Source organism: Lactuca virosa, chromosome 1 (assembly GCF_052849685.1).
Source record: "Lactuca virosa cultivar CGN04683 chromosome 1, Lactuca_virosa_CGN04683_v6, whole genome shotgun sequence".
Taxonomy (NCBI): Eukaryota; Viridiplantae; Streptophyta; class Magnoliopsida; order Asterales; family Asteraceae; genus Lactuca; species Lactuca virosa.
In genome coordinates, this window is record NC_136426.1 from 103,215,168 (window position 1) to 103,239,278 (window position 24,111).

Sequence of the window (24,111 nt, forward strand, 5' to 3'; positions counted from 1 at the left end):
AACTTGGTGACAAGTTACAAAAACACATTTCATGAGAAACTTTAAGATTAATATGGATTGGAAACAAATTATCACATAAGTTTTCTATTAATCTAAACTAACTCATAAGAACAAGACAATTCAAATCAAAAATTTTCATGAAATTAGCCTAACCATTAAACTAATACAAAACATGAATCTATTGACAATTATCTTTGAAATTGGTTTAGCATGAACATTACCACATCAAAAACAGGTCTACAAGACAAAAAACAGCTTAGGGTAATGTTTCTAGTCCAATTCCAGCCTTAAAAGTCGAAAATATGCTGTCAGGGGGTCCTACTCGTCGAGTGCATGAACCAACTCGACGAGTTGGATGAATTTCTTCATGGACTCGGCGAGTCCAACACTCAGATAGCCAAAATTTTCGATTTTTCAGCCATTTCAGCAAGTATAACATGAAAACAGCCCTTGGCTCTGATACCACTGTTGGGTTTTGGTATAATACAACATCCTATGGTGCACATACAACCCTAAATACCTTGGATCTATGTTTTCACTAATTATACATGCAAATGGTTTCCAAGGTATTGAACCTATAGCTAGCATGCAATTGTCATACAAACTACATAAAATACTAGATAGTGTAACATACCTTTTTGTGTGGCTGGAAGTCTTGATGTATTTGGCCTTAAGAACTTAGCCCCAATAGTGTGGAAGCCTCAAATGAAGTCACAACACATCAAGGACAAAGGTAGGACTTGAGAGAGAATCTCCATGCACTCTAAAACCTTCATGAACTCCAAGAACATGCACACACTCTAGGGTGTGACTAGGGGTGGCGGTTTTAGGTCATAACATATGTATTTATATGTGTTGAATTCTAAGAGTCATGGGTATAACCCAAACCCATATCCATGGATTTTATGATCCATGGTTCATGTAGCTCAACTCTTTATGTATCCATACATAAACTTGGTCCAACATGGATCATAAGCCCAACACATATAAATATAACTAATTACCATAATTAGTCCCCATAGTTTTAATTAGTCTCTTTTGATCACTAAATTAATTCCAAATTAATTCTTGATCAATACTAATTAAAACATATGACTTCATATTAATATATTAGAACTTATAATATATTAATAAATCATATATAACCTCTTCTCTCAAAAGTCCATCCTAACAAATTGTCCTAATGATATGCAACCCAAATGGACCATGCTACTCTCGGGTCGAATACATACCAATAATAGTTATGGGCTTAGACACCTAATCCAACAGATACCATATGGGTAATCGTAGACAGATTGACCAAATCAGCACACTTCCTGCCGATAAAGGAAACCGACAAGATGGAGAAACTGACTAGGACGTACATCAAAGAGATTGTACGACTGCATGGCGTGCCAAAATCCATTATCTCAGACAGGGATAGTCGATTTACCTCGCGATTCTGGCAATCAGTTCAGAAGTCCTTGGGAACTAGACTGGACATGAGTACAGCCTATCACCCACAAACCGACGGGCAAAGCGAGAGGACTATTCAGACGCTAGAAGACATGCTTAGAGCGCGTGTGATAGACTTTGGTAAAGCTTGGGATACCCATTTACCACTTGTCGAATTCTCGTACAATAACAGTTATCACACTAGCATCAAGGTTGCACCATTCGAAGCCCTCTATGGCCGCAAGTGCAGGTCACCTTTGTGTTGGGCTGAAGTATGTGACACGCAACTAGCTAAGGGACAAGTCCCTAATAGCACCCTCACTGGCCCGGAGATAATAAGAGAAACTACAGAGAAGATTGTTCAAATCCGAGAACGATTAAAAGCTTCTAGGTACAGACAGAAAAGTTACGCGGATAACAGACGAAAGCCTTTGGAATTCCAGGTTGGGGATCGTGTGCTGTTAAAGGTCTCACCCTAGAAAGGTCTAATACGTTTCGGCAAGCGAGGAAAGCTGAACCCTAGATATATCGGACCATTCGAAATCCTTGCCAGGATTGGCCCGGTATCATATAAACTACGTTTTCCACAGGAACTTAATAACGTACATCCTACCTTCCACGTATCGAACTTAAAGAAATGTCTATCCGACGAGACCCTCGTGATACCACTCGACGAAATTGAAATCAACGAGAGTCTCCAGTTCGTGGAAGAACCGGTAGAAATCATGGATCGAGAGATCAAAAGAACAAAGCAAAGTCGTATTCCCATTGTAAAGGTCCGCTGGAACGCTAAGCGAGGACCCGAATTCACCTGGGAACGCGAGGATCAGATGAAACAAAAGTATCCGCATCTCTTCCCAAATTCTTGAAGTCCCAGTCAAAAAGAAAATTTCGAGACGAAATTCCTTCTATCGGGGGGGATGATGTGACAACCGTCAAAATTCTGGTCTAGTCAAAGTCAAATAAAGTCAACAAGTCAAACCGGTCAACCCTACTAACACTTGTATACTAGGGTTCACCTTATGTAATTACTGTACAACTCACTATTTTAATAAAAAATCATCACATGAAAAGTTGTATTTTTAGATTTCTTGAACCCTAATCGGGGTAAGTGAGGTAGCAAAGCGATAAAACACTATTACATACCCTTCGGAGGTGTGTAAGACTCTTAATCATGGCTTAACGGGGTTTGTGGACCTTCGCAGATAGCCACCGAGACCGAGCCTCGCCTTCTGTTCCTTCTCTTCGCACCTTCGCAGATAGCCATCGAGATCCATTTCTTCACGATCAGATTCAGCACACTTCTTCCTTTAAGCTTCCTCTCTTTTCTTCGATCCTTCAAAACATCAAAAATGTAATCTTATCACATAATGTATCAAGAATAAAAAATAGGAACTTATAGAGTTAGTTAATGGATTTTACCTGAAGTAGAGCCATACGTCTTGACTCTCCCATCTCTTAGATCTCTCAGGTAGACAGGGCAGTTTCGTCTCCAATGCCCTTTCTCTTGGCAATAAAAGCAAATTGACTCTTTTGGAACAGCACACAGAACTACCTCAGACTTTGCCTTTCTCTTATGATCAAACTTTTCGACCATGGCATGCTTTTCGTTGCCATTGCCTATGTCCATGGAGGTTTGGAAGGCAGATCCACCAATCAACTTTGCTTCTCCAGTGCGCCAAATCATTGCTGATTCAGTAGCAACAAGCAAATAGGTGAGATCGATGAGGGTTACGTCGTGGTTTATCATATAGTACTCTCTTACGAACTCACTATATGAGTCAGAAAGCGATTGAAGAACCCAGTCAACAGCCAGCTTCTCACAGACAACGACTCCCAACATTCTTAACCTATCAATGTGTGACTTCATCTCTAAGACGTGTGCACACACTGACTTTCCTTCTCCGTGTTTACTTGCCAAAAGGGCTTGAGTGAGCTTGAACTTTTCAAGCCTTTGGACTTGTGGGTTAGGGAGAACAATAGGAGGAGGTGGAGGAAGTGAAGCACGATCTCTTGTTCCTCGATCGAATCGTGGAATATCATCTTCATGTGGAAAGCTTGTTCCAAGGGATTTGGGAAGACCATAGTTGTCATACTTTGACATCTACAAAACGGGAGAAAATTCAAGTTAGTTGATTGACTGATTGAGTCCTTAATAAAACACCCAAATGAGATATTAAGGCTAGGACCCAACACAATATTCTACAACTTGGAAGAGGGATGCCGTAATCCAAATTGCAGAACATTTGAAGGTAAGTGAATGACGATTCACTAATTTTCCACCATGAAAAACGAAAAAAAGATTAAGTTTTAAATGTATTGAAAACTCCTAGATCCTTTGAGATTCATTGAACTTTTCAATGGCATGTTTAAATCTCGATATGCCCCTCATTTTGTGACTGGGATGCCGAGGATCACAAAACATAGTGTGAATAACCATACAAATATACATGGTGCCCCCAATGTTACAGTCACCTAATCGACGTGCCGGTTAACCACACACGCTCCATCGATATATGACAAACATCGAGTCACCCTTCGCTACCTTTGCTTAGAGCCCATTTAGTGTGACGGTTAACCACACACGCTCCACTAACGTCTTAGCAAGGGTACAAAGTGTAATTTCATGGAATTGCATCAAATTCACTTTTTCCTAAAGTAACTAAGATTGAGAATTTTTTAAAAACATTTAGTTACTTTATAATTCATTATACTTTTAATGGAAAGGGTTTGCCCTATCCTACCCGTTCGGCTAACGACCCTCCACCAATCAAAGAAGCGGTGAGTGAGAGTGGACACCCATTAAACGGTCATTTTATAGGCCATAACCTTATACCCCCTTCACAGATCGGCTTCGTGAATGAGGCCTACTAACGGTAAGACTAACATTTAAGTTATACATATATAATATTAGACATTTTAATTTTATATATAGTATAAGGGTGTATTTTACACTTTTAAAATACTATGTGGTCTAATTTAATAAATTACACTTTTTAATTTAATTAAATGTAAACCATATCACTATGGATTTATAAACTCTCTTTTAATTATACACTTAATTAATTTAATAAAACCATAAGGGTGTGATTTGAACTTTTCAAAACTAGGGTTTTAGAATTTATCATTTTAAAACTAAACTTTTAATCAAAAATTAAATTCCAAAACTTGAGGGCAAGTTTTGAAACCTTTCAAAACAATTAGGTTTAACTATTTAAATTTCAAAACTAAAACTATTAAGTTCAATTTTAAACTATAAAACTTAAGGATGTAAATTGAAACTTTTCAATCTTATATGTCAAATATTTGACTAATAATAATAATCCTATATTATCCATATTTAACCAAATTCATTAATTTTGATAAGGATAATCATTCCAAACATAGAAAATCGATTTTAGGCAATAAAAACGAGTTTTGGTAATTATCTTTAACAAAATCTGCTCAAAAAATCGAAAATTCCGTCAACAGCACCCTGGACTCGCCGAGTTCAGCCTACTCGTCGAGTCCACTGATGGACTCGCCGAGTCCACTGATGGACTCGCCGAGTCGGCGGTGCAGACAGTAAAAAAATTCGACTTTTGATCCTTTGGCAGTTCACTTGTGCATCTATTCAACTAGAAAAACGACCTAGGCTCTGATACCACTGATGGCTTTTAAGCATAACATCATTCCTATGGTGTTCATGTAACCCTAATTGCTTTCATCTAGGTTTTTCTAATTAAACATACAACATTGTGTACCAAAGCAATAAACCCTAGACCTAGCATGTGATAATCGATATTAACATAAGAATAGGATTTAGATCTTACATTGATTGTTATGTAGCAATAACAATCTCAATTCCTCTTGATCTTGACTTATGAAAGCTTAGTGCCTCAAATGTTGCACCTCTAATGGAGTCACAAACACCATAAGCAATAAGGATGAAGAAGGAGGAGAAGAAGAGGCACAAAAACGTCCAGAAACCCTAAGGGATTCATTCATCACGTTTTTGGGGCCTTAGGGGTCCTTATATAGTTAGGCCATTAGGGTTTTCAACTAGGAAACCTTAATCTGACTGCTTAAGCCCTAAGCAGCCCCTGGACTCCTTTTAGAACATCCCTTAGACGAATTCCTTATGGGCTTCCCATAGAATTCGTCCAACCTATATTGCAAGGTGATCCATAGCCCAAATGCAATTATCTTATAATTACAATTCCAGTCCCCTAAGTTTAATTAATCTCTTTTGACCACAAAATTAATTTTCAATTAATTCTTGATCAATATTAATTAAACAATATGATTTCTCCTTTAATATATTATTCTCATAATATATTAATAAATCATAATTAATCCTATCTCTCCATAATTCATCCTACAAGTTGTTATGGTGAAGGCAACCCAAAAGGACCATGCTCATAATCGAGTCAAGTACATACCAAAATAGTTATGGACTTAGACACTAATCCAACAGTTTCACCAACATACACTTCTTCACACAGGTTAGCAACCTTACATTATCGAAATTCTCCTTCACAGCTTCCAATGGCCCCAAAGTGATGTCTATGTGGTATCTTCTTTGGGGAGGTAATAGAGAAAGATGTTAACTCTCTTGTGGTGGTTGTTCTTAATTTAATTGACTTGGGTTTTTCGATTTTTGCTCTACTTGACTATACAAATTCGAACTTGCTTTCAACTTTAGTATTTAAGTTTGACATCTTATAAGCTTTGCTTGACGTAATTTTTTGGTTTTTTTATGCGAAATGGGAAGAAGAATGGTGTTTTTTTTGGTGTGGGTACGTTGTGTTATGTGTTATAGGTGGTATATGTGACTGGTCAATTGAGGAATTAGGGATTTGTGACTGTAAGTTTTTCATGGATTTTCTTTCATGTTTCTACACCCCAACTATTCGATGAAATGCCTAGAAGCCTTTACTATTTGTTTATCATGGGTATATTTTGATTTGTGAAGAGTTTTCAAGACAAACATGATGAAAGGTATGCATAATTTTCCAATCCTACGCTTTTGATTCCTGAATATAATCTTATTTTCTTTTAAAGAAAATGATAAATGAAAGACCTTTCGTGTAGATACAATTTAAATGATTAACAGAACAAATGCAGTCACTTATTAAGGGACTGGAAAAGTTTGAACATGAATTTGCTGCATCTACTAATGGTTTCCCTGTCTTTGAAGTTTTTCAAAAGGTAAATGGATAAGCCTTCTTATGAAGTTACTTTTACTTTTTATAATTTTATATATAATAAATGCTATCGTTAGAAATTTAATGATTTCATCAACATTGCTGAATCAGAAATGGCATATGTAACAACTTTGTACTTTGTGGTGGCAATAACAAGTAAAAGCCCTTTTAATTCAAGTATATAGTTAATAATTGGTATTATATAAAAAAAAATTCTTTATAAAGTGTAATTCATTTTTTTTTCAAGGTAGCAATAGTTATGGATTGGAAATGCATATTGGTGAAGCTCCTGTTCGTTGCCCTTTTAAACAAGGTAATGTAAAGTTTTTGTTTGATGAAATCTGTTTTATTTATTTATTTATTTTTATAGTATTTGTGGTGGTGGATGCTGTTGAATTGAGAATATCAAACATCAATAAACATCAACAAGATTATGACTAATTTCAAATAATATTTTATACCTAAAAATATAAAACATCAAGCTCATTTTAAATAATTACTTGGTCTTATTTATTTATTTATCATCAACTTTTAGTAAAATTAACAAATGACATGGCAAGCTACCAGGAAACATGTTAGTGAGTGATATGCAAAAATGACTTAAATTAATAAAGGTTTCTTTAAATCTGTTGCCTTATTTTTCAATCAGATATGTTTTAGTTTGGATATGCTTACAAATGCTATTTAAGATCCATCAACTATGATACATTGCATCTGGAAGATGAATACAAGCCGCAAGAAAAAGCCAAAAGAAAAAAAGCATCAAAAGCTGTCCAACAAGGAGAATATAATCAGTCAACAAGTGAGGTCGTGGTCTACTGGTGCTTTTTGTACAAGGTTCCTGGAAAACTTTTTATTTTTTGGGATTTTACACAGATTATGTGTCCATTACCTGAGCTTTTTTTTTAAAGTCATATAAAGTTTTTTTAAGTTAATTTCACTTATTTTGATTTCTTTTTCAGGAAATCTACAACTGTTACTACCTTAGTTGAAAGAAAATAGCAGTTCTAGATACTGATCTATTTCTCACTGTATGGGAGGTGGGATGAAGGTGAAGGCTGATTAGCTTCCCAACACTTAAGGTATGTTTTGTACAAGGTTCGCTGTAGCTGTTTTTTTTTTTTTTTTTTTTTTTTTTGTGATTTAGTCACGAGTTCAGTTATTTAATGAGATAATAGAGTTTTCTTTCTGTAGTAAGACCATAGACTTAGATTGGTGAAACGTTCTTGAAGTTTTTTTTTTTGGATAATGAAATCATGATTTGGCCTCTTATATTGCATTTTGTTCTGTTACTTATTACCATGGTTGCAGAAATCGCTAAGCGGCCGCTAATCGGTGAACTAGCAATTAGGGATTAATCGGCTAGGCGGGGATTAATCGGGAGATTATTCGGGGACCATTAACTATTAAGAAAAAATTTCAAAATTTTATAAATCTAATTTTAATCCTACAAAAAAGTGATTAATCGGCGATTAGGGCCGATTAGGTCCGACTTTTACCTGCGTTGACCAGACCCGATTAGGTCCGATTATGTCCGATTAGGTCCGATTAATTCTGACTTTGACCTGTATTGACCAAACCCGATTATAGTGACCGATTAGCAATAAATCTCATCGGTGAAGGTCCGATTAGCGATTAATCGACAGATTACGCCGATTTCTGCAACACTGCTTATTACAATGGGCTAATTGGTAATTTCACTACCAACTCACAAAGAATTTTAACAGTTATCCTGGTGAAGGGATCCCAAATTTCATAAAGGACGAAACAAAATCGCTTTTGTTGGCTACGCCTAGAAAACAAGAAACTCCATTTGAATTGCAAGAATAACAATGGACTTTACTCTTTTAGCCAGCATAGGCAATGTACTTTATTTTTTATTTGTTTTAGCAATGTAAATTCATTTTCTCACTCATTATAGCAATGTATTAGCAATGTAATTTCTTTATGGTTTACAATTTTGAGCTTTCTAATTATAGCATATCATTTTATTCTATAAAGAAATATTAAAAAGAATACATGTATCTTTCTTGAATGAAAATCATCAAAAAGTAAAAAAAAAATCATTTCTTCAAAGATATTCTATTTCATTAAAAAAAAAAAAAAACCTTCTGACCCATGGGAAAGCATGGGTCTCTTCACTAGTTTTTTTCTTTAAAAAAAAGTAGAGTTTTTCGAGTTTTATTTGTTTGCATTGCAAGAGAAAGCGGGTCATTTCGGATCTTGCCCGGTCCATTTCATATCCACACTTCTCTTCCATGGACTTCTTTCTAGGGTTAAACTCTGTAAGCAAAGCTGCAATGTCTCCTTTTATAAGGAAAAAAACCTAGAGTCGTAAATCAATGAGCAACAACAATGGAAAGAAACCGAACAGGGTTGTGCAACTATCCGATGCCGCTCCTTATGTTCTCCCATACCTATATCCGGTGGAGCTATCCGCCATCTCGCTAACCTGCAAGACACTACATCTCTTAGCCAAATCCGTTACCGCCGTCCGGTCATCCGACGCCTGTAGGAACTCCGAGAAGCTCCCCATTCCTTTCGCTAACTCCACCGTGGACAATCATCCATATGCATACTTCATCTATACTCCGACTCAAGTCCTAAGTTTCTACGACGACCCACCCCGCCAGCCGTGGGGTTTGTATCCTCTCCAACGACGAGACCTAGGTTTGATTCTTCCTCCGACGCTTGAGGATGGTGCTAGGTGTGAATGCGATAGATGCGGTAACGATTCGGCGGGGTGTCCGTGCTCCAGGCAGAACTTTTCCGGGTTGAGATGGGAATGCGGGTCGGGTTGCATTTGCGATTTGGAATGTTCTAACCGAGTGTCCCAGAGAGGTATATCAATCCGATTGAAGATCGTTAGAAGTCCGGGGAAAGGTTGGGGCTTACATGCGGATCAGTTTATTCGAAGTGGAGAATTCATTTGCGAATATGCAGGTAACCTGTTTGTGAAAATGTCTACCGTTATAGTTTTCCATTTATGAACATATTCATTGCGATTGTCCTAATTCTTAGCAGGATACTTAAGTATGTGCTCCTCGCTGTAAACATGGACAAATAATAACATAAAAATGTGGGATTTTAGATGGGCATAATGAAGAGCAGAATGCCCATAAAGGACCTACATACAATCATACATCTATTCAAATTGCAATCCAATCTAGTTTCATTGGTTTGTGCCATTTAAGCTTTCACAATTGTCCTAATTCTTGGCATGCCACTTAAGTATGTGCTGCTTGCTGTAAATATGGACATACAACAACTATATGTTGGCTTTTAGGTGGGCGTTTCATGAGCCAAAAACACCCACAGAGGACCTACATACATTAATACATAACCATATTGTTTATTTTTTATCTCATAATGAATTAAAGTGTAAATAAATGGGTAGTGTAATTGTTTGACAGGTGAACTTTTGACAACAAAAGAAGCAAGAAAGCGTCAAGAAATATATGATAAACTCAAATCCACAAACAAACACACATCAGCTCTTTTAGTTGTGAGAGAACATCTTCCATCCGGAAACACATGTATGAGAATCAACATTGATGCTACAAAAATTGGCAACATTGCACGATTCATAAACCATTCTTGTGATGGTGGGAATCTTTCAACAGTTTTGGTAAGAAACTCAGGTGCTTTACTACCTCGCGTGTGCTTCTTTGCATCCGAAGATATATTAAAAGATCAAGAACTCACTTTTAGTTATGGAGATTCGGGTTTGAATCCAAATGGGTCAAAGTGTTTTTGTGGCACCAGTTGTTGCACAGGAATCATGCCTTCTGAACATACATGATGTCAGCAAGGTATGACATTTTCTTGAAAACATCACAGATTCTTCAAGATTATCAAATGATTTTCTTATATCAAGTTAGTGTAGGTATTTTTTGTATGGATAAAGACATAAAGTGGTTGAATGTGTAAATGATGTATAAAACTTTGTATACCTATATAAAGATTAAAGATTGTTTCTTTTTTATATCAAATTAACTTTCAAAGTTTGCGTATTATGTCGTTCTGTGTAGATTATCTGAAAAAGAAACAAAACCACATTAAACAGAGGTTCTTTTTATTCCATTTTCTGAAAATGCAAACTTAAAGTCATAATTGCATAATCATTGTTAAGACCACTTTGAAAAATAAAATCAATAATCATCGTGATTGGAGAATTTGATTGGCAAAGGCCAAAGGGTCCCCACTTTCTTCCTCGTCGTCATCTTCCTCACCATGACAAGGTTGACATAGTTGCAGAGGATTAAAACTCTGTGAAAGAGTTCCACTCTGATGATCATCTCGAAGATTATTCAAGCTAGAATCAAAGCTGTTCATGTTAAGTATATTATTCGAAGCAGAAGAAGCATTCGAATACGCAGGCTGCAACAATGAAAGATGATGCATGGGTTCCAATTGTTGTTGTGAATTCTGAAGTGCATTTGCCACTATTAGTCTATTGTTTATCAGCTGGTTTTGCACCATTGCTAATTCGGTCTGCAACGCCGCCACCTATCACCACAAACATTATATACAGTCTGCATATGTTTAAGCAGCTGATTCGAACATAACAATTTTTTTCTATACACAACAATTTATGTTTTAATACAAGTGGTATTACTATTAGTGTATTACATGCATATTTGCATGTGTAGTTGTGTACCTGTTGTTGTAAAGCAAGGACGGTTGAGACGCAACCATAGACCGGGTCCGACAAGCGGGCTTGGGCCTCATAAGAGATGGTCACGACTGCATGTTGCCGCCGGTTCACTGGAATGTGCGTAAGGAGTTTGGACACGTTGCTGGCGCCAAACACCTTATGCACTGCTGCAAACCGGGCTGCACCCTGGTCAGACCCGAAGTAGGGTGCGAAGATGCACCCGTTGACACATTTTCTTCTTAAGAATTTGCATGCTCCACAAGGAGGGTTTGGGATTAAGCCTGGTTCGGATGTTGCTGCTTCAAATGGGGCGGCGGCGGCGGTTCGTTTTCTGGCTCCTCGGCGAGTGCCTGGTGGTGGTGGGTCCCGATGTGTGTCGGCCATGGTGGAGGGATTGAAGGAAGGAAGTGTGGGGTTTTGGAGACACTTGAGGAGATAATTAGGGGGTGTGGTTATATGAAAGAAAAGGGAAAGATTAACACATAAATCTTGTGAGAGGTTGGGTAGGGTTTTTTGGTGTGAGAAGCTACAAAGAGAGTGGGTTTTTTTTTTGTGTTGATGGGAGTAATAAACTTGTATAATAATATTGATGGAAGTGATTTAATATATTTATTTATAATTATTTGTTTATTGGGTGTTTTGGGAAAATGGATTTGCATTATGTGAAAGGGTGTTTTGAGTTGGTTTGTTTGTGGGACATATGTCATGGTTGTCGCACATGAGATAGCACAAGATTTATGTTGCCTGTGGCGTGTGGGGATGTTGTCAAACATACCGAAATCTTAAATTTAGTAAGTCATGAATGTAGCACACAACAATCTTAGTGGTAAAAACGTAAACTCGTTTTAACATTTCACACTCAGCTCATGATTATTGCAAAGGGAGGTTTCTTCTATAAAAGACATGACCTGATTTCTATACAAGATTGTCTTTCAAATTTTGAAAGAGTTAAGATGTTGGGTTGTTATGTTATGAAAAACAAAATATAATTTTCCAATATATCTAGTCGTATTAAGGACAGAGGGTGTGATATCAACTTTGTCATGTTGTTTTTTCTATAAAATGATAACCACATCACCTTTGTCATGCCTCTCCGAGTTTTTGTCATTTGAAAAGATTGGTTTGTCATGGCAAGTCATTAACTTAATAAAATTTTATAAAATACTCTAAATACATTAAATTAAAATAGTACTTGAAATTGAAAGGTAGCACTAAATTAAAACATAACATAAAAATAACAATTAGTGTTACGTTGGAAGTTGCTTTATGTACTCCTTACCAACATTTCAAAACTCCAAATATTTGAAAGCTTTTCCATTTCCTAACCGGAAATTTTGAAGAGTTTTGTTTAAAATGATGTCATCTACATCATTCTCACCATCATCTTCATAATGAGTCTCAAGTTAATAAACAAAGTGTTAAAATCCGATACCACTTTGTTCGTGGACTTCCATTTTGCATACATTTGATCTTTCGAACAATAATTACATTGATTCATTTCGATGAGAAAATGTGTGGTAATTCTCGTCCAAAAATCCCCTCATTGAGTGTGTTGCCGACGGTATGGCCTTCCGATACACAAACTCATGCACCGGCCAAAGTTGTGTCTTTTATCGGGATTCATGGTCTTATCACAAATTTCCCACTACTCGGAGCATTTATATTGCTAAGATGGAATTGAGATTTGAGAAAGGTAAATTAGGGTTGAAGGTTTGAGAGATGAAGATTTAAAAGTTGTAAAGATTGATAATAGTTGTGATATATGAATAAAAATAAAAGATAGGTAAAATTTGAATTCTGTGTGTTTGTGTGTGTGTGTGTGTGTGTGTGTGAGAGAGAGAGAGAGAGAGAGAGAGAGAATTGGATGCTCGAACTCGACATGTCGAGTTCTTGATGCGGTGTCTGCCAAGCCAACTCAACATCGTCGAGCTCTTTGCCGAATCCATTCCCTCCGTTCTAATCAAAGATTCAGATCCAATGGTATCAAGTGACAAGTGCTTTGTGAATCTAAAAACTTTAACTATAACCTTCTCCTAGCAATAAAGTTTTTCCTAAAGAAACAATAATGCGAAATTAAAGATATCTACGAAGGCATAAACATGCCTTTTGTTTTTGTATTATTAAGCTATGTACATTACTATTTGACAAAATGGTAGCTAATTTCCTAAGATTTTTTTTTAGAAATTGAGTAATGTAACAAATTTTTTTCTTTTTTTTTTTAAATAACCACAAAAAAAAATTATTGAAAAATGAACATTCGGTCTGGAATACCTATTTCAACCCTGTATTTTAAAATGAGTAAACGAGTATAGTGATCTGACCAGTAATATGGTTTCCTTATAAATAACATTTTTGAACTCACTTTCATTTAGGGCTCCATTTTGAACTCACATTCATTCCAGACAACATTTCGGACATCAAACTCAAACAATGTTTTCTTCTAACAATGAAGAGATTCAGTTTTTGTGGTATGTGTCGATTGTTTTTATAATTATATGTTTTTATTTATGATTATATGTTAAAAAGTAGATATTTTCGTTTTTTTTGTATGATTTAGTGCGATTACATAACTATTTATTGCTCTTCGAATTTTAGTAGTTTTTTAGTCTACTGTAAGATTATATGGGTATCTGTGTGCACTAGAACAACAAATCTGTAAAAAAAAAACCTAATTCTGAAATAGTCTGAAATGACTCCGGAAGACAAAGATCGTGTCCAGAATCTTTAGAACAAGTCTGGAATGCGTAGAACTGTTCCAGAATGGTATTCCGGAATGCCTCAATCTGAAATGCTATTCTGGAATGTTCTCCGGAACATAGGTATTTAAAGTCCAGAATATGCACCAAATGCCTAATTATAATTTCTTTCATTGCAGCATGACAGGACATACGAATCGGAGACTATTTCCCTGCTACTTCATCTTTGACAAAGTTTAGACGATGTGTCTTTCCATTTGTATTGCCTTCAAAATTAGTGAAATTTGTTGACATTATTCAGGTGTTCATTACTCACTTCATCAATTACAAGATGAAGACGATGTGCAAGTGTCCCTACTATATATGTTAGAGCACGAATTTTGTGGCAGATACCCTTGACAACCAGTTAGTGATGAATATCTTGCACTCGTCTCTATTTAGACAAATTTAACAGGTATAAAATTATATATATATATATATATATATATATATATATATATATATATATATATATATATATATATATATAGGGATATGTTATATTGAGAACACTAAAAAGTTGAGAAACGCGAGAACAAATGTGGACCAATCGTTTGCTAAGGGTCTAAATAGCAAATTTCATATTTACATCAGTATTAATTAGGCAACATGAAAATAACCTAAATTTATTAAATAAACATGTAACAACCGTTTTCCATGATTGAAGCCTGGACGATGAAAAACGTTTATTGGATAAACATAAATGGAACCAAATTGGTTGATTCTGCACACCATAGCTCCGACATTTGGAGTGGAATCGTAATTTGCAAGAGAGTACAACAATATTATTGTAATCGTTGGAAAAAAATTTCGATACTTTGATTGAAATCGTCTGTGACTTAGCACACCGGTGGTGGGGTTTTTTTATGGTGATGAAGGTTACTTTAATTCACTGATCGGTATTGGTGATGAAGGTGAAGGTAAATGACTTTGATTTCATACTTTTTTTTCTTTAATGATTATGTAAAACGAAAAAGAATTGTTAATTTCTATTAATTTTTTTGCGAATGGAACATTGTTATTATGAACAATCACTTAAGATATGTATTCATTTGTTATAAAAATGAATTAAGTAATAATCACTATTGTTCTTATATAGTTCTGATTGAAATGATTGAAATGATTTATCCTGATGTATGATTCAATCGTGAATGAAAATAAAATCAATAGTAAAATCAATAGTGATTTACTTAGTTGTTCTCTAGTTATTAAATGGAAGAATATGATAATTAATAATGACTGAATAATGTGTTAATCACTAATGATTTTATTCAGTGATGATTATAATGAATTGTATGTACGTATCTAATTTACTCGTGACACATATACAGTTGTTATTCCACTAATTTGTATAATCTTAGTTATCTATAAATCATTGCTGAATTTATGAAATTATATGGTATGATGTTGATACATATTTAATTTAATCGTGATTTACTAATGATTTTATTCAGTGATGATTATAATGAATTGTATGTACGTATCTAATTTACTCGTGACACATATACAATTATTATTCTACTAAGTTGTATAATCTTAGTTATCTATAAATCATTGCTGATTTATAGAAATTATATGGTATGATGTTGATACATATTTGAATAGGAAGTAAATCACTAATGATTTAATGTAGTTATGATTATACTTGATTATATATATATATATATATATATATATATATATATATATATATATATATATATATATATATATATATATTTGATTTAGTCATGAATGAATACAATTGATTTCACTACAATATAACGACACAAATACATATCTTATACCAATAAGGTGTATAATCTTAGTTGTAATGAAATCATTGAAGAATATATGATATTCTATGATGTGTTGTGGATAAATTTATGTGTTTATATGTTTGTAATGATGCAAATTTTAAAACATTTTTATGGTGATCTATAGGTATCTGTTTTATTTGAGCAGAAAATGAAACACATGGTTTTGTGGGTGTTCAGTGAACAATTGCACGAGATGTTAAAGTTTAATCAATAATGATTTACTGTAGTTATTAAGTGATTAGTAAATAGAATAATGTGATGATCATTAATGTTCACAATTATTTATAAATCAAAACAGTTTTGTGTATTTCATGAACGGTTATAATGTAGTTATATAATGGTAGTTGTATTCCATTGTGATGTTACTGTTTAATCAAGACTATATAAACATTGTAGTGTAATGTAATCAATAGCGGGTATAATTGTTTTGGTGGAACAGATAACTCTACACAAGCACTCGAAGGTGGCTACGAAGATAGATCTGATGAATATGATGATGGGTTTGAGCCATAAGAACTTTCCTATGTGCACATGCAAACCCTAATACTTGGATCTAGGTTTCTCTAATTGAACATGCAATGTTTCCAAGGCTTACAATGCTAGATCTAGAGATAACAATTGAAACATAACACATGAAATCAGATCTAGAAGAATACCTTAAGTTGCTTGCTCGAATCTTCTTGTTCTTGGAGCTTAGAGTCACAATTGTCACTCCTCTAATGGCTTACAAACACCAACTAGCAAGAGGATGATTTGGAGAGAGAGGAGAGATGAGAAAATCAGCTCTAGGGTTTCTTTCTTACAAGAGTGGCCGATTTCCCTCACCCATAGGGTCTATTTATACTATGAGCTACTAAGGTTACATCCTTAACCCTAATTGAATAACTTAGGCCCTAAGCAATCCAAGGATCCTTCTAGATATAAGGCTTGGATGAATTTAAGATATCCTAACCCTAAAATTCGGCCACCCTAATATCCATAAGGATTCATAGCCCAAAAACACAACTATCACACATTTGACAGTTTAAGCCTCTTTATTCAATTAACCTCTTTTAGTCACCAAATTAATTCCTAATTAATTTATGACTAATATTAATTAAATAATATTATTATTCCTTTAACATATTAATATAATAATATCTTTTCTCTCTATATAAATCAACCTGTCAAGTTGCTATGGTGAAGGCAACCCAAAAGGACCATGCACAACCGGGTCAAGTACTTACCAAATATAGTTACGGGCTTAGACACTAATCCAAAAGTCTCCCACTTGGATAAGTCTAGTAACTATAAATGCAAACACAATCCGATTAGCAATCGTAGCTCTCAAAGGCGCTGTCAAACTCTGATCTTATCAATATCCTGTCCTTCAGATAAGGGATCGTATAATCCTCTGTTCTAGATATCGTGCGGACAATTACATGGAACATGGTCATACTTATTGTCCTGCAATTGGTTTCTCGATCTCAGATTTATTTGACATAGAACTTAATTGAACACATCAATTCAGTCCTGACCGGGCCCGACACATAAGTCAAATCAAATCATCGAGGGGCCCTGATATCGCTTTTACCCTCTTAGGATAAAAGGAACAGATAAACTTCGACTTATATGCATCTACTATCCACTAATCAAATCACACACAACAATACGTTTTATAACATCAAGTTACTGATGCGTTTGCGCATTATCAATGCATAACCAATTAACAAACAATAAACCATATATCTAGGTTTTAAGACCATATGATATTACCATCTTGCGATCACTCGTGATAGATTCCATGAAGTGATTCCGGCAAGTGTGGGTTTATTCCAATGCTCAAATCAAGTTCATAAGCACTCATGAACGTTGTAGCAAACCTTTGCTATGTCTAATACACTTTAGACAATCTACACACCAATTCATGACAGTCTTCATTCATATCTACTTCCAACATATGAACGACTGTGGACCATTCGAATAATTCGATTATTATCAAATAACTTAATTATTCAGGAAGTCAAAACATGCAAAATGAAATAATAGGTAAAATATTAACATAAGACAGTAACATTACTAATAACTAATACTCCTTTATTTCATCATCAAATGTTAATAACAACTTATCTATTACATGTTTCCAAACTATCTAATCTAAACTAATATCGTCCTTTAGCCCAATGCTCCTAGCGTGCTGCAAATGTTTAACCCTGCTCAGTCCCTTCGTAAGCGGATCTGCTGGGTTATCTTCTGACGATACCCTCTTCACTACGAGGAGGCCCTCTTCCACCCGATGTCGAATAAAGTGATATTTTCTGTCGATATGTCGAGATCTACCGTGATCTCTTGGTTCCTTGGTCAAGGCAACCGCTCCTTCATTATCACAGAAAATCTCCATGGGCTCCTTTACGGCTGGCACAACTCCAAGGTCTCCAATGAAGTTTTTCAATCATATAGCCTCCTTTGATGCTTCACTTGCTGCAATGTACTCTGATTCACACGTTGAATCAGCTACAGTTTCCTGCTTGGAACTCTTCCACGTTATTGCTCCTCCATTGAGGGTAAAGACCCAGCCCGACTGCGAACGATAGTTGTCCCTGTCAGTCTGAAAACTGGCGTCGCTGTACCCTCGCACCTTTAAGTCATCACTTCCACCGAGGACTAGAAACCATTCCTTGGTCCTCCGAAGGTACTTAAGAATGTTCTTGACTGCGATCCAATGCGCTCTGCCAGGGTTCCCTTGATATCTGCTGACCATGCTCAAAGCGAAGGCCACATCAGGGCGAGTGCAAGTCATAGCGTACATGATCGAGCCGACTACGGAAGCGTAAGGTACTCGGCTCATTTCTGCTATCTCGAATTCAGTACTCGGACTCTGAGTCTTACTCAACTTGGCATTACTTTGGATTGGTAACTCCCCTTTCTTTGAATTCTCCATACTAAAACGTTTTAGTACCTTGTCCAAGTAAGTGTTCTGACTAAGTCCTATTAGTCTCTTACTTCTGTCTCTCACTATCCTTATTCCCAGAATATAGGAAGCCTCTCCGAGGTCCTTCATAGCGAAGCACTTCCCGAGCCAGGACTTAACCTCCTGCAGTGTCGGGATGTCGTTTCCTATGAGTAGTATGTCATCGACATACAATACGAGGAAGCTTACTACACTCCCACTGGCTTTGACATATACACAAGACTCATCTTCGCTTCGCATAAAACCAAACTCTTTGACCTTCTCGTCGAAAAAAAGATTCCATCTGCGAGACGCTTGCTTAAGTCCATAAATAGACTTCTCAAGCTTACACACTCTATTGGGATGCTTCGCATTGACAAAACCCTCTGGCTGAGCCATGTAAACATCCTCAGCCAACTTCCCATTAAGGAAAGCGGTTTTGACATCCATTTTCCATATTTCATAGTCATGAAATGCAGCAATGGCCAGCATCACCCTGATAGACTTTATCTTCGCAACTGGTGAGAAGGTTTCGTCGTAGTCAACTCCAGGAGTTTGAGTGAAACCCTTCGCAACCAATCGCGCCTTATAAGTGTGCATGTTTACATCCACGTTAGTCTTCTTCTTGAAGATCCACTTGCACCCGACCGTCTTACGACCTGGTACATTGTCAACCAAATTCCAAACTTGGTTGTCATACATGGATTGGATCTCGCTATCTATAGCCTCTTTCCACTTTGCAGACTCTGGGCCTGCCATGACTTCTTTATAGCTGTTAGGTTCGTCCATATTCACTAGTGTACTATCACTAATGAACGTATCCCCTTCCATAGTAATATGAAAACCATAAAACTGGGGTGGAACACTAACTCTTTCGGAACGTCTAAGAGGTAAGGATTCGTCAATCGATTCAACTGGAGTTTCCTCCTCGGGTTGAGCGCCAGTGTTAGAGGTTCCTTCATCGCTCGATTCTTGAAGCTCTTCAAGATCGATCTGCCTCCCACTGTCTCCTTGGCTTATGAGTTCTCGCTCTAGGAAAACCCCTCTTCTCGCAACGAAGAAAACATTGTCACTCGGTCTGTAGAAGAGATATCCAAATGATTTCTGTGGGTAACCGATGAAAATACATCACTCACTACGAGGTTTGAGCTTGTCGTGAGTTTCCCGTCTTACGAAAACCTCGCAACCCCAAACCTTGATATGTGCTAACGAGGGAGCCTTTCCTGTCCATATCTCGTGAGGTGTTTTGGCAACCTTCTTCGTAGGTACTAAGTTAAGGATATGGGCGGCAGTCTCTAAGGCATACCCCCAGAATGAGATAGGTAGTGAAGCACGACTCATCATGGAACGAACCATGTCTAGCAAGGTTCGATTACGCCTCTCAGCTACACCATTCAATTGTGGTGTCCTAGGTGGCGTCAATTGTGAAACTATTCCACATTCCTTGAGGTAGTCGTGGAATTCAAGACTTAGGTACTCTCCACCTCGATCAGATCGAAGCATCTTGATTTTCCTGCCCAATTGATTCTCCACTTCTTGTTTAAACTCTTTGAACTTTTCAAAGGTTTTTGACTTGTGCTTGATCAAGTAGATATACCCATATCTGCTATAATCATCTGTGAAAGTCACATAGAAGCGATTTGCGTCCCTTGTGGTGGATCTAAAGGGTCCACATACATCTGTATGTATGAGATCCAATAAACCTTCACCCTCGCACAAGTGCCAGTGAAGGGTGACTTGGTCATCTTTCCAAGTAAACAAGATTCGCATACGTCATCGTACCTAAGGTCGAATGACTCCAAAACTCCATCCTTTTAGAGTTGGGCTATGCGTTTCTTGTTAACATGGCCAAGGCGACAATGCCACAAGCATGCTTTGTCCATACTATTGGAAGAATTCACACATAATACATCATTTCCTAAGTTGTCTACAACCATCACAGTTTCATATATTCCATTACAAGGCAATGCTTAAAAATATAAAACATTATTAAAATAAGCATAAATAGAACCCTTTTCATTATCAAATGAATATCTAAAGCCTTGTTTATATAAACCATGAAATGAAATGATGTTTCTAGCCATATCTGGCGAATAGCAACAATTATTCAAATTTAAATCTAAACCATTACTAAGCACTAAGGAATAAACTCCAATCTTGGTCACAGGCGACGATCTTCTGTTTCCCATGATCAGATTCATCATTCCACGCTCCACATCCCTATTTCTTCTTAGTCCCTGCAAATCAGAACATATGTGAAAACCACATCCTGTATCAAGAACCCAAGAAGTAGCATGTGACAAACTATTAGATTTAATTGTGTAAATACCTGCGAAAGATGGCTTGATCTTTCCATCCTTGATGGCCTGCAGATATTCTGGGCAGCTTCTCTTCCAATGCCCTATCTTGTGGCAGTGGTGACACTCTGCCTCCTTGGGGTTTGAGTTGGGTTTAGCAGAACCAACTTTGGTTCCACTAGAAGAGGTGCCATCTTGAGACTTTCCCTTGTGGTGGCTCCTTAAGGAGGCCTTCCTCTTCTTACCCTTCCCTTGCCCTATTGCCAAGACAGGGGCAGCAGCTGGAGTGGGAGGTGTTGTAGCAGATTTATCCTTGAGGTTGCTCTCAACAGTCCTCAACAAGCCCTGAAGCTTGCTCAAAGATACTTCTTCCTTATTCATGTGATAGGTCATGCGGAACTGGCTATAGCAGGAAGGCAATGAGTGAAGGATAATGTCAATTGCTAGCTCTTCATCGAAGTTCACATTCAACTTCAGCAGGCGATCAACATATCTCTGCATCTTTTGTAGATGGGCAGTAAGAGACTCTCCATTTCCCATTTTGGTAGTGATCATCGAAGTGATGATCTCATACCTTTCTTGCCTGGCGCTCTGGTGGTAGCGTTCCAGCAGATCCTGATGCATCTCGTAGGGGTACTTGTCCTCATAGGACTTTTGAAGTTCAGCAGTCATAGTCGCGAGCATGATGCAATGGACTTTCGTGGCATCACGCTCGTGGGCCTCGTAGGCCGCGATCTCATCGACAGTAGCAGTTTCAATGTCAATCTCCTTAAGCTTCTCGTCGAGGACATACTCTTTGTCCTCGTAGCGAGTGGCCATGCGAATGTTGCGGATCCAATTACTGAAATTGGTCCCATCGAAGATCACTTTCCCACACAAGTTCATGAGTGAGAATGAACCAGAGGAGTTTGACCCAGAAGTGTTGTTGTTTGCGTTCGACATCTGAAATGGAAAAAGAACAAAGTTTGATTAGAAATGAATTTCCCAAATTAATCACCCAAATGAAAAATTAGGGCTAGGAACCAACAACATTATTTACTAATTAGAAGAGGGATGCCGTAATCTAATAAGTAAATAATTTGAAGGCAAGTGAATGTCGATTCACTAATTCTTCACCATGAAAAACGAAAAAGAAATTAGGTTTTAAATGTATTGAAAACTCCTAGATCTTTTGAGATACATTGAACTTTTCAATGGCATGTTTAAATCTCGATATGCCCCTCTCGTTTGTGACTCTGATGCCGAGGATCACAAAGTGGGTGTGAATAACCATGCAAACATACATGGTGCCCTCATTGTTACAGTTACCTATTCAATGTGCTGGTAAACCACACACGCTCCATTGAACTATAACAAACAATGAGTCACCCTTTGCCACCTTTGCTTAGAACCCAATTAATGTGCCGGTTAACCACACGCGCTCCATTAACGTCTTAGCAAGGGTACAAAGTGTAATTTCATGGAATTGCATCAATTCACTTTTTGCCTAAAGTAACTAAGATTGGGAATTTTGTAAAAACATTTAGTTACTTAATATAGATTCATTATACTTTTAATGAGGAAGGGTTTGCCCGATCCTACCCATTCGCCTAACGACTCTCCACCAATCAAGGAAGCGGTGGGTGAGAATGGACACTCATTAAACGGCCATTTTATAGGCCATAACCTTATACCCCCTTATAGATTGGCTTCGTGAATGAGGCCTACTAACGGTAAGACTAGCATTTAAGTTATACACATATATATATATATATATATATATATATATATATATATATATATATATATATATATATATATATATATATATATATATATATATATATATATATATATATATATATATATATATATATATATATATATATATATATATATATATATATATATATATATTAATCTTATAATATTATAAGTATAGGGTTGAATTTTAAAACTTGTAAAATTCTAGGGTTTGAAATTTAAATTATTCAAATTAAACTTTTAATCACAAAACTTAAATTTCAAAACTTGAGGGCAAGTTTTTGAACTTTTCAAAACATAAAGGATCAAATAGCAAATAATATAAATTAACTAATTAATTTAATGATTATCTAAATTTGACCTAGTCAATATAACTTGCAAGACAATTTACCAATTTCATTCAAATAATTTATTATAATCATATAAGGAAATTATTATTCAATCAAATGGCAATTATCTTTTGTTTGGTCAAGGATATACTCAAATATATGATAAAATTCAGATTTTAATGACCCATAACAATTAAGGCAAGTATCCTCAAGCAAAACAGCAAGAAATCCCGAAATCTACTCTAACTGACGCTTGAACTCGCCGAGTTCCATTATGAACTCGCCGAGTTGGAGCTACTCGCCGAGTCCACAATGGGACTCGCCGAGTTCATCAGTCAGGGGCACAAAAACGATTTTTCCATGCAAAAAGCAATCAACCAAAGCATCAATTCAATAGAAATCAATCAAGGCTCTGATACCACTGATGGGTTTGAGCCATAAGAACTTTCCTATGTGCACATGCAAAACCTAATGCTTGGATCTAGGTTTCTCTAATTGAACATGCAATGTTTCCAAGGCTTACAATGCTAGATCTAGAGATAACAATTGAAACATAACACATGAAATCAGATCTAGAAGAATACCTTAAGTTGCTTGCTTGAATCTTCTTGTTCTTGGAGCTTAGAGTCACAATTGTCACTCCTCTAATGGCTTACAAACACCAACTAGCAAGAGGATGATTTGGAGAGAGAGGAGAGATGAGAAAATCGGCTCTAGGGTTTCTTTCTTACAAGAGTGGCCGATTTCTCTCACCCATAGGGTCTATTTATACTATGAGCTACTAGGGTTACATCCTTAACCCTAATTGAATAACTTAGGCCCTAAGCAATCCAAGGATCCTTCTAGATATAAGGCTTGGACGAATTTAAGATATCCTAACCCTAAAATTCGGCCACCCTAATATCCATAAGGATTCATAGCCCAAAAACACAACTATCACACATTTGACAGTTTAAGCCCCTTTATTCAATTAACCTCTTTTAGTCACCAAATTAATTCCTA

At 36.4% G+C, this 24,111-nt stretch overlaps 2 protein-coding genes, 1 long non-coding RNA gene and 2 other non-coding genes across 5 annotated transcripts; 4 read left to right on the forward strand and 1 right to left on the reverse strand.

The window, feature by feature from the left end:
- The first annotated feature begins 7,342 nt into the window (after nucleotides 1-7,342).
- Nucleotides 7,343-8,694, forward strand: LOC145154316 (uncharacterized). Its single transcript, XR_013734798.1, has 3 exons — nucleotides 7,343-7,457; nucleotides 7,583-7,702; nucleotides 7,932-8,694. It is a non-coding gene; the product is annotated as an uncharacterized LOC145154316 (long non-coding RNA).
- Nucleotides 8,695-8,795: 101 nt separating this feature from the next.
- On the forward strand, nucleotides 8,796-10,633 carry LOC145154284 (histone-lysine N-methyltransferase SUVR3-like). The gene is made up of 2 exons (XM_079075529.1): nucleotides 8,796-9,563; nucleotides 10,034-10,633. The coding sequence occupies exons 1-2, from the start codon at nucleotides 8,963-8,965 to the stop codon at nucleotides 10,420-10,422; spliced, it is 990 nt and encodes a 329-aa protein (XP_078931655.1). The 5' UTR covers nucleotides 8,796-8,962; the 3' UTR covers nucleotides 10,423-10,633.
- On the forward strand, nucleotides 9,649-9,759 carry LOC145151865 (small nucleolar RNA snoR103). Its single transcript, XR_013732415.1, has one exon. It is a non-coding gene; the product is annotated as a small nucleolar RNA snoR103 (small nucleolar RNA).
- Nucleotides 9,847-9,955, forward strand: LOC145151863 (small nucleolar RNA snoR103). Its single transcript, XR_013732413.1, has one exon. It is a non-coding gene; the product is annotated as a small nucleolar RNA snoR103 (small nucleolar RNA).
- On the reverse strand, nucleotides 10,597-11,815 carry LOC145154300 (LOB domain-containing protein 15-like). Its single transcript, XM_079075531.1, has 2 exons — nucleotides 11,281-11,815; nucleotides 10,597-11,129 (listed from the first exon to the last, which is right to left on the reverse strand). The coding sequence occupies exons 1-2, from the start codon at nucleotides 11,659-11,661 to the stop codon at nucleotides 10,779-10,781; spliced, it is 732 nt and encodes a 243-aa protein (XP_078931657.1). The 5' UTR covers nucleotides 11,662-11,815; the 3' UTR covers nucleotides 10,597-10,778.
- Nucleotides 11,816-24,111: the final 12,296 nt, after the last annotated feature.

What these genes read in the sequence shown, in the direction of transcription:
- LOC145154284 (XM_079075529.1), top strand. Translation starts at nt 8,963, where the DNA reads ATGAGCAACAACAATGGAAAGAAACCGAACAGGGTTGTGCAACTATCC. An exon ending in ATTCATTTGCGAATATGCAG is followed by an intron (nt 9,564 to 10,033) that starts GTAACCTGTTTG and finishes ATTGTTTGACAG; the next exon opens with GTGAACTTTTGACAACAAAA.
- LOC145154300 (XM_079075531.1), bottom strand. Translation starts at nt 11,661, where the DNA reads ATGGCCGACACACATCGGGACCCACCACCACCAGGCACTCGCCGAGGA. An exon ending in TCCTTGCTTTACAACAACAG is followed by an intron (nt 11,130 to 11,280) that starts GTACACAACTAC and finishes TTGTGGTGATAG; the next exon opens with GTGGCGGCGTTGCAGACCGA.